Source organism: Coregonus lavaretus (genome assembly GCF_964263955.1).
Source record: "Coregonus lavaretus genome assembly, chromosome: 12".
Taxonomy (NCBI): domain Eukaryota; kingdom Metazoa; phylum Chordata; class Actinopteri; order Salmoniformes; family Salmonidae; genus Coregonus; species Coregonus lavaretus.
In genome coordinates this window covers 8520135-8531594 of record NC_139999.1, presented here as the reverse complement: position 1 = coordinate 8531594, position 11460 = coordinate 8520135, and the positions used below count along the sequence as shown (strand labels likewise).

Below are 11460 nucleotides of genomic sequence, written 5' to 3'. Positions count from 1 at the left end.
AAAAGTAAAATGCATACCTTGATTTACAGTAACTGTTTGGTATTTTATTTGGCGCAAATATAAGAGCATCCCATGGTCATGAATATTTTCGGAGAAAGGGAAGAATGTTGTATATTATTTATTATCTGCTGTATAATGTACCGTTATATAGCAGACTATTATTAGATTATTGTATATCAAAGACATTGCAAATGAAAGTGATGTAGTGTGCTGCATATTTCCTCAAGTTAACTGAAAAAATATATTCAGTTTGTTTGAAGATCTAGCAATCGATATAGATTAAAGATCCATTCTACGTTCAGTACATTTCTATGGTGAACTCGCCGATATGTGCCTAGAGCGCTGACGTCACTTCCGTGCAGTACAGCGTTCATGTTTGACAACAACTACGTGGATTTCGGGAAGATCTTTTGCCCCCTTAAATCGTCCAACGATGACTAAATTACAATATCTGAATGTGTATCTAACTGAGCGTCTCATGCAAGCTGCTGAGGAGATACTAAGAGTTGTCGCAGACACGATCTCCGAGTACCAGGAAGAAATAGCCCGGACAAAGAGAGAAAACCAGTACCTGAAACGACACTTGATCACACCGGTCCCACCGCCGGGTATGTAGCAAGCTAGCTAACTAGACTATTGTACTTTCTTCTCATCTGCACGAGTTATCTAGATAGTTAGAAACGTGTTACATTGTGTAATACAGAATTTGACTCTGTAGGGCAGAGATAGACACATAGCTAGCTATGCCATTCCCAGAACAAACTACACTTAGCTAATGGAATGGTGGTCTTGTCAATCAAGCGTCAACAGCTGTCAGTGATTCCATTGCTCTCAATGATAATTTATTGTCTTCTTTCCCCCAGCCCCTCAGCCCACACTGTCTTGGGTCTCGGAGCCGCAAACTCCCCCTGAGCAGCAGCACTGTGAGCAGGAGTGGAGGCGCAGTCTGGGCCAGGAGGACCCAGAGCCCACACAGATTAAAGAGGAACAGGAGGAACTCAGGACCAGTCAAGAGAAAGAGCAGCATCAAGTGCTGGAGTATGATACCAAAGAAGACTCCATATCTACTCCTCCCTGTGTGAAAAATGATGCGGACCGACCTCAGCCCTCACATCTTCCCCGAACCCAAACTGTGGAGAACAGAGAGGGGGAGTCTCTACTGACCAACACAACTGGAAAGATCAAAACAGAACCTGATGGCTATGGAGTATCACTATCAGAACCAACCAGTGACTCCCCTCAGTCTCAGCCCGTCTCTGAAGTAAATCCAGACTGTTCTAGAACACAAAGTCAGAACACTGAGAACACTGAAAGTGTTCCTATTGTTCCAAGAGATCTAGAAAGGAGACCAGAGGAGGACACACAGACACACTCATGTACTCGGTGTGGTGCCGTGTTCTGTGAACTATCCCAACTGGAGGCACACATGCTAGCCCACACAGTACCACACAGTGGTGACACGAGTCGCAGGCAAATCATCTGCACAGTCTGTTGGAAGTCATTCACCTCTACCAGTTACCTCAAGGTCCACCAGCGTTCTCACACTAAGGAGAAGCCCTTTCACTGTGGTGTGTGTGGCAAGAGCTTCAGCTACTCAGGGAAGTTCAGGGAACACCAGCGGATCCACACAGGAGAAAGACCTTACCACTGCTACGTGTGTGGGAAACACTTCAACCAGTCAGCCCACCTGAAGGCCCACCTAAGGGTGCACACGGGGGAGAAACCCTACTCCTGTCCTGTCTGTGGGAAAGGATTCAGTCAGTCCAGCCAGATCAAGAGACACCTCAGAACTCACATCCAAGGGACGTAGAAGAAAGATACCTTGGAGAGGAAAGAGCCCATGACTGAATAGATGGACAGAGCCTTCTGTTCTCAAAGTGCCCAGCGTTTGGGAAGAGAAAGAGATAAAGAAATGTCTTATTTTCAGTGCTACTAATTATACATATACAGTGCCTTCAGAAAGTATTCATACCCCTTGATGTATTCCACATTTTGTTGTTACAGCCTGAATTCAAAATTGATTAAATATATATTTTTTCTCAGCCACCTAAACACAATACCCCATAATGACAAAGTGAAAATATGTTTTTAGAATTGTTAATTTCTTCATAGAAAATTAAATATCTAATTTACATAAGTATTCACACCCCTGAGTCAATACTTTATAGAAGCACCTTTGGTGGCGATTATAGCTGTGAGTCTTTCTGGGTGTCTCTCAGAGCTTTGCACACCTGAGTTGTATAATATTTGTCCATTATTCTTTTTAAAATTATTCAAGCTCTATCAAGTTGATTGTTTATCATGCTATATAGCAATTTACAAGTCTTGCAATAGATTTTCAAGCCGATTCAAGTCAAAACTGTAACTAGGCCACTCAGGAACATTCAATGTCGTCTTGGTAAGCAACTCCAGGGTAGATTTGGCCTTGTGTTTTAGGTTATTGTTCTGCTGAAAGGTGAATTTGTCTCCCAGTGTCTGTTGGAAAGGATTTTGCCTGTGCTTATAGCTGTATTCCGTTTATTTTTATCCCAAAAAATCTCCCTTGCTGATGACAAGCATACCCATAACATGATGCAGCCAAAAAATATGAAGCGTGGGACTCCGTGATGTGTTGTGTTGGATTTACCTCAAACATAACGCTTTGTTTTCAGGACAAAAAGTTCCTTTCTTTGCCACATTTGTTGCAGTATTACTAAAGTGCCTTGTTCCAAACAGGAATATTTTGGAATATTTTTTATTCTGTACAGGCTTCCTTCTTTTCACTCTGTCATTTAGGTTAGTATTGTGGAGTAACTACAATGTTGTTGATCCATCCTCAGTTTTCTCCTATCACAGCCATTAAACTCTAACTGTTTTAATGTCACCGTTGGCCTCATGGTGAAATCCCTGAGCAGTTTCCTTACTCTCTGGCAACTGAGTTAAGAAGGACTCCTGTATCTTTGTGACTGGGTGTATTGATACACCACCCAAAGCCTAATTAATAACTTAACTATGCTCAAAGGGATATTCATGATCTGCTTTTTTTTTATTTGTACACATCTACCAATCGGTGCCCTTCTTTGTGAGGCATTGAAAAACCTCCCTGGTCTTTGTGGTTGAATCAGTGCTTGAAATTCACTACTCGATTGAGGGACCTTACAGATAATTGTATCTGTGGGGTACAGAGATAGGGTAGCCATTCAGAAATCATGTTAACCACTATTATTGAACACGGAATGAGTCCATGCAACTTATTATGTGATTTGTTAAGCACATTTTTACTCCTGGATGTATTTAGGCTTGCCATAAACTCAAGACATTTCAGCGTTGAACTTTTTATTAATACAACAAAAAAATTATACAAGCAAAGTGAACTGACATTATGGGGCATTGTGTGTAGTTCAGTGACATAAAATCTCAATTTAATCCATTTTAAATTCAGGCTGTAACACAACAAAATGTGGAAAAAGTAAAGGGTTCGTGAATACTTTCCGAAGGCACTGTAATTGTTAGACTAGATGGTTATAGAATGTGTGATGTTTTTCGGACCCATAACTGAGGCACCGTATATCTGCATTGATTTGAATTGATTTAAGAGAGCTGCTCAATAACATGCTATGAAAAGACTTGGCTCATCCCCTGTATCACTAGGTGACACTAACTATGTTTGAGAGAAATATAATATTAATTTTGGTGTGATCCCCCTTTCTTTCCTGTTGATGATTCCATTTGGAGCTGGTTGTTCTCCTTGCAAATAAACTAACTCTGTCATATTGATTAAGTATGTGTGGGAACATTTCTTTCTGAATGTCTGTTACTGAATAAAACAAATGGTCACATCAGGTCAACGTTAGCCAGAATGATCAGTGGGACTAGTGTTACAGACAACCTATCCTCACCAATGTTGTTGTAATACTATGTTTGAACACTAGATGGTACACTTGAATTGTTTCTCCTTTTCAAGTCGAAATGAAAACTACAAAACTTACAATACTTAGTAACAATAATAACTACTATCTAATAATAATAATTAAATAATAATAATAAAAAACGTAAATTAACAGCATAAAACAGTTTTGTACAACTACTAATAGGCCTACAACTAATAAAAACTACTACTAACACTACTAATACAACTAATTAAACTAAGTACCTATAATACAAACATACATAAAACTCAGCAAAAAAAAAAACGTCCTCTCACTGTCAACTGTGTTTATTTTCAGCAAACCTAACGTGTAAATATTTGTATGAACATAACAAGATTCAATAACTGAGACATAAACTGAACAAGTTCCACAGACAGAAATTGAATAATGTGTCCCTGAACAAAGGGGGGGGGGGGGGGGGTCAAAATCAAAAGTATCAGTCAGTATCTGGTGTGGCCACCAGCTGCATTTTATTTTATTTTATTGTATTTTTATTTAACCTTTATTTAACCAGGTAAGCCAGTTGAGAACAAGTTCTCATTTACAACTGCAACCTGGCCAAGATAAAGCAAAGCAGTGTGATAAAAACAACAACACAGAGTTACACATGGGATAAAACAAAACATACAGTTAATAACACAATAGAAAATCTATATACAGTGTGTGCAAATGTAATAAGTTATGGAGGTAAGGCAATAAATAGGCCATGGTGCAAAATTATTACAATTTAGTATTAACACTGGAATGATAGATGTGCAGAAGATGATGTGCAAATAGAGATAATGGGGTGTAAATGAGCAAAATAAATAACAATATGGGGATGAGGTAGTTGAGTGGGCTAATTACAGATGGGCTGTGTACAGGTGCAGTGATCGGTAAGCTGCTCTGACAACTGATGCTTAAAGTTAGTGAGGGAGATAAGAGTCTCCAGCTTCAGAGATTTTTGCAGTTCGTTCCAGTCATTAGCAGCAGAGAACTGGAAGGAATGGCGGCCAAAGGAGGTGTTGGCTTTGGGGATGACCAGTGAGATATACCTGCTGGAGCGCATACTACGGGTGGGTGTTGCTATGGTGACCAATGAGCTAAGATAAGGCAGGGATTTGCCTAGCAGTGATTTATAGATGACCTGGTGCCAGTGGGTTTGGCGACGAATATGTAGTGAGGGCCAGCCAACGAGAGCGTACAGGTCACAAAGGTGGGTAGTATATGGGGCTTTGGTGACAAAACGGATGGCACTGTGATAGACTACATCCAATTTGCTGAGTAGAGTATTGGAGGCTATTTTGTAAATGACATCGCTGAAGTCAAGGATCGGTAGGATAGTCAGTTTTACGAGGGCATGTTTGGCAGCATGAGTGAAGGAGGCTTTGTTGCGAAATAGGAAGCCGATTCTAGATTTAACTTTGGATTGGAGATGCTTTATGTGAGTCTGGAAGGAGAGTTTACGGTCTAACCAGACACCTAGGTATTTGTAGTTGTCCACATACTCTAAGTTAGACCCACCGAGAGTAGTGATTCTAGGCGGGCGGGCGGGTGCAAGCAGCGTTCGATTGAAGAGCATGCATTTAGTTTTACTAGCGTTTAAGAGCAGTTGGAGGCTACGGAAGGAGTGTTGTATGGCATTGAAGCTCGTTTGGAGGTTTGTTAACACAGTGTCCAATGAAGGGCAAGATGTATACAAAATGGTGTCGTCTGCGTAGAGGTGGATCTGAGAGTCAGCAGCAGCAAGAGCGACATCATTGATATACACAGAGAATAGAGGCCCAGCTGATTTGTAGGGGTCCAGATTTTGCAGCTCTTTCAGAACATCAGCTATCTGAATTTTGGTGAAGGAGAAGCGGGGGCATGGGCAAGTTGCAGCGGGAGGGGGAGAGCTGGTGGCCGGGGTAGGCGTAGCCAGGTAGAAAGCATGGCCAGCAGTAGCGAAATGCTTATTGAAATTCTTGATTATCGTAGATTTATCGGTGGTGACAGTGCTTCCTAGCCTCAGTGCAGTGGGCAGCTGTGAGGAGGTGCTCTTATTCTCCATGGACTTTACAGTGTCCCAAAACATTTTGGAGTTAGTGCTACAGGATGCACATTTCTGTTTGAAAAAGCTAGCCTTTGCTTTCCTAACTGATTGTGTATATTGGTTCCTGACTTCCCTGAAAAGTTGCATATCGCGGGGGCTGTTCGATGCTAATGCAGTACGCCACAGGATGTTTTTGTGCTGGTCAAGGGAAGTCAAGTCTGGGGTGAACCAGGGGCTATATCTGTTCTTAGTTCTGAATTTTTTGAGGAAAGCACTTTTAAAGAACAACCAGGCATCCTCTACTGACGGAATGAGGTCAATATCCATCCAGGATACCCGGGCCAGGTCAATTAGAAAGGCCTGCTCGCTGAAGTGGTTTAGGGAGCGTTTGATAGTGATGAGGGGTGGTCGTTTGACCGCGGACCCATTACGGACGCAGGCAATGAGGCAGTGATCGCTGAGATCCTGAAGGAAGACAGCGGAGGTGTATTTAGAGGGTAAATTAGTCAGGATGATATCTATGAGGGTGCCCATGTTTTACGGATTTAGGGTTGTACCTGGTAGGTTCCTTGATAATTTGTATGAGATTGAGGGCATCTAGTTTAGATTGTAGGACGGCAGGGGAGTTAAGCATATCCAAGTTTAGGTCACCAAGCAGTACGAACTCTGAGGATAGATGGGGGGCAATCAATTCACATATGGTGTCCAGGGCACAGCTGGGGGCTGAGGGGGTTCTGTAGCAAGCGGCAACAGTGATAGACTTATTTCTGGAGAGGTGGATTTTTAGAAGTAGAAGCTCAAACTGTTTGGGCACTGACCTGGATAGTATGATAGAGCTCTGCAGGCTACCTCTACAGTAGATTGCAACTCCGCCCCCTTTGGCAGTTCTATCTAGACAGAGAATGTTGTTGTTGGGGATGGAAATATCAGAGTTTTTGGTTGTCTTCCTAAGCCAGGATTCAGACACTGCTAAAACATCAGGGTTGGCGGAGTGTGCTAACGCTAACTTAGGGAGGATGCTTCTGATGTTAACATGCAAAAAAACAAGGCTTTTACAGTTACAGAAGTCAACAAATGATAGCGCCTGGGGAGTAGGAGTAATACTGGGGGCTACAGGGCCTGGGTTAACCTCTACATCACCAGAAGAACAGAGGAGGAGTAGAATAAGGATACGGCTAAAGGCTTTAAGAACTGGTCTTCTAGATTTCTGGGCGTTGTAGAATAGATTCAGGGCATTATGTACAGACAAGGATATGGAAGGATATGAGTACAGTGGAGGTAAACCTAAGCGTTGGGTAACGATGAAAGAGATAACATCACTGGAGGCACTGATTAAGCCGGTCTCCGCGTGTATGGGGGGTGGGACAAAGGAGCTCTCTGAGGCTGGTTGAGCTGTACTGGGGGCTCTACAGTAAAATTGCATAATAAGAACTAACCGGAACAGCAATAGGCAAGGCATATTGACATGGGAGAGAGGCATAAAGCAATCACAGGTGTTTTTCGAGAGAGCTAAGACAACAACTGGTAATGGCGACGAAAGTTTGGGCTGAGGTTAAACAGATAAACAGGACAGATAAACAGGATGGGGGTACCGTGTAAAGGAACAGTCCAGCAGGCATCAGCTGTGCAGCTGATTGATCATAAGGTCCAGTGAACAGCAATAGGTGAGACCGGGAGCAGTTTGAATGGCTGCTACAGCAAAGGCGAGCAGGAAGCACGGCTGTTGATGGCGTGTGCTAGCGGGCCGGGGCTAGCAGATGGATCTTCGTGGTCATCGCAATGGGAAGCCTGTTGAAACCACATCAGACGATTACGTCGGCAGACCAGTCGTGATGGATCAGCGGGGCTCCGTGTCGACACTAGGAGGTCCCGTCCGGTTGACAGAGAGGTAGATAGCCAAGAGATGGGCCTGGCTCGAGGCTAGCTCAAGGCTAACTGGTGCTTGCTTCGGGGGCAGTGGTGATTAGCCAACAACATCCATTCGGTTGCAGCTAGCTAGTTGCGATGATCCGGTGTTAAGGTCCAGTGATTCAATGATTCCGGCAGAAAATCCGAGATGTTCTTGGTCGATAGCGCGCTGTGCAGACAGTGCAGACTGGCCGATAATAGTCCAGGCTAGAGCTGGCTGGTAGGTAGTGCAGGCTACGGACAATGGTGAAAACCGCTAACGGTGGCTAATAGCAAGTAGCTAGTTAGCTAGTTAGCTGGCTAGCTGGCTAGTTTCAACTGGAGGTTCTGGATAAAAAGGTAAAATAAATGATAGAATCCGTTCCACATTGGGTGAGGCGGGTTTCAGGAAAGTATATTTAGTTGAAGGATGAAAAGTGTGATTGAGAAATATATATGAAAGAGACAAAAAAACAGGCTATTTACACGGACACACTACAGAGTACACGACCGCACTTCTACGCCATCTTGGATGATTTGTGAGGACCTGCCTTACAACAGGCCTTAAAGCCCTCAGTCCAGCCTCACTCAGCCTATTGCGGACCGTCTGAGCACTGATGGAGGGATTGTGCGTTCCTGGTGTAACTCTGGCAGTTGTTGTTGCCATCCAGTACCTGTCCCGCAGGTGAGATGTTCGGATGTACCGATCCTGTGCAGGTGTTGTTACACGTGGTCTGCCACTGCGAGGACGATCAGCTGTCCGTCCTGTCTCCCTGTAGCACTGTCTTAGGCATCTCACAGTACGGACATTGCAATTTATTGCCCTGGCCACATCTGCAGTCCTCATGCCTCCTTGCAGCATGCCTAAGGCACGTTCACGCAGATGAACAGGGACCCTGGGCATCTTTCTTTTGGTGTTTTTCAGAGTCAGTAGAAAGGCCTCTTTAGTGTCCTAAGTTTTCATAACTGTGACCTTAATTGCCTACCGTCTGTAAACTGTTATAGTCTTAGCGACCGTTCCACAGGTGCATGTTCATTAATTGTTTATGGTTCATTGAACAAGCATGGGAAACAGTGTTTAAACCTTTTACAATGAAGATCTGTGAATTTATTTGGATTTTTACGAATTATCTTTGAAAGACAGGGTCCTGAAAAAGGGACATTTCTTTTTTTGCTGAGTTTATTTAGCCAGGTCACCCTTGATGCAAGTCAGTATTCGACGTCCAACCACATCTGAGGATGACGTGGAAACCGGCCACTAGGGACAACAGTGAGCACTGTTACCTTCAAGTATGTTTCGGTTTTGGCACGGTGCTGGCATTTGCCTCTGATTCCAAAGGTTGCAAGTTCAAATCCAGCGATAGAAAGTTGGTTTTGATATTTTTGTTTTAAGCCTATGCCAAACCTTAACTCTTATCTTAATCAATCAATGTTAATGCCTAACCTTAAGAATGTAGAGTTAATGCCTGAACTTAACATTAAACACTTGAAAAACTTGAGAGCTGGTATATTTACAAATATCTCCACATGCTGATGTTTCTATTAGTTAAAAAAAAACGAACAGTTTGTTCTTAACATTTGAAAAAGGGCTTTCTTAAATTTACTGTGTGATTTTAATGCCCTGATTTCTATAGGTAAATTATCCCAGTCAGTTGGGTCTTTGTATCTGAACGATCTTATTCCAACCTCATGATGTTCCCTTGGAATTTCTAATTGCTGTTGTTGTCGAAATAAGTAGTGTGAGTCTTATAAAGAATGGTGTTCCTTAATATATACTGGGAAATGTAAATTAAAACATTTAAAAATAAATTGGTGCCAATGCAGTTGTCTTCTGTTTGGGAGTGACAGAAATGGTGCAATGATGTCTTATAATGGCATTCAAGAATGAATCTGCAAAGATTGTTATAAATTACATCTAATTCGCAAAGTAAGGTCTTGTTTGTGTTTTGATAGATGATGTCCCCATAGTCTAGGATAGGAAGCAGCAGTTGGGCTACTAAGGTCTTTCTAATGGATACAGTAAAACAATTATCAGATCTGTATAATAACCCAAGCTTATCTAGCCTCAAATCCAGATATTTCAAACAATCAACACTTTCAAGCATTGTTCCATCACTTGCATTAATTTTTTAATTGCCAGCTGTGGATATATGATAGTTGAATAAGGCAGTGCTTAGTTCATCAGTTGCTTTGTGCAAGAAATAAGTTAACTACTTAAAGTTTACTACAAGGGTCTCAACTTTGACATTGCAGGGGGGCAATCACCATGGCAATCATCACCACATTCACTAGTGTTATTATATATCATTATGCCATCATAAAGCTGAGTCGTTACAGTCGATAACTGCCGCTGTGCAATCAGACAGCAGTGTCAAATGAGGGGGTGTATTCATGCTACTCTGTGTAAGCTGATAGCCTCATCATCACTGTAATGGAAAGCATTGGCCTACCTCATGAGTTCAGCAGAGGCTTGTTCCTCTTAACATTCTCTTTTCTTTTTTGCCTAGTTCATTAGATTTTGAGCTGTTTATCATTTTTTTACTAATAATAACTAAATCATATCTGGGTCTCTCATGGGACAGGCCACAAGACAGACTCAAGCGGCAGAAGATTGATGCGGTCTCCTGTCCCGCCCAGGATGAAAAGGTAAGTAAGTGAGTCATATCTGTTTCAGTCCCAGACTTTCATAAATAAAACGTTTCAAATGTGTGTATTATGTTTATTAAGAGTATTGTATTGAGTGGAATAGGACCCCTAGCCATTAGATACACTAAGTGTACAACAGCCTCAATTCGTCGGGGGCATGGACTCTACAGGGTGTTGGAAGCGTTTCACAGGGACGCTGGCCCATGTTGACTCCAATGCTTCCCACAGTTGTGTCAAGTTGGCTGGATGTCCTTTGGGTGGTGGACCATTCTTGATACACACTGGAAACTGTTGAGTGTGAAAAACCCAGAAGCGTTGCAGTTCTTGACACACTCAAACTGGTGCGCCTGGCACCTACTACCATACCCCGTTCAAAGGCACTGAAATCTGTTGTCTTACCCATTCACCCTCTGAATGGCACACATACACAATCCATGTCTCAATTGTCTCAAGGCTTAAACATCCTCCCCTTCATCTACACTGATTGAAGTGGATTTAACAGGTGACATCAGTAAGGGATCATAACTTTCAATCTATTTCATGGAAAGAGCAGGTGTTCCTAATGTTTTGTACAATCAGTGTATATGGATATTCTACCGTTAGAAAGTTAATTTTATATGAGTGAGGCTTGTATTGGAATGCAGTTGCTGTATTTCAGTAGGACAACTTACCCTTTCACTAGCTGATTTGTTCCAGAATTAGCAAACTGCTTTGATAATGGTGAAATAATTGAGTCTGGCGGAAGGCTTAAATGTCACTGAGTTATTGACTAATCAGTGACCTTGGGGAGAGGGAGGTGGGGGCAGGGGCGGACTTAGTGATTTGGAGGCCCCATGCACGGGCCAGTCTGAGGCCCCCCCTCAGACTGACATATCATTTGTAAAATGTATTACCTTTTAATGTGCCATGAACACAACCAGTCATGATGTTTCCATCTGATTGTCAAACAAATCACTTCAGAAAGTAGGTTACCTTCGCACATTCATCCAAAATAATTCCAACAGTGCA

At 42.5% G+C, this 11460-nt stretch overlaps 1 protein-coding gene across 1 annotated transcript; it reads left to right on the top strand.

The window, feature by feature from the left end:
• The first annotated feature begins 364 nt into the window (after positions 1 to 364).
• LOC311138155 (uncharacterized protein) lies at positions 365 to 2863 on the top strand. The gene is made up of 2 exons (XM_084172823.1): positions 365 to 608; positions 864 to 2863. Exons 1-2 carry the CDS (start codon positions 434 to 436, stop codon positions 1808 to 1810), a joined length of 1122 nt encoding a protein of 373 aa, XP_084028949.1. The 5' UTR covers positions 365 to 433; the 3' UTR covers positions 1811 to 2863.
• Positions 2864 to 11460: the final 8597 nt, after the last annotated feature.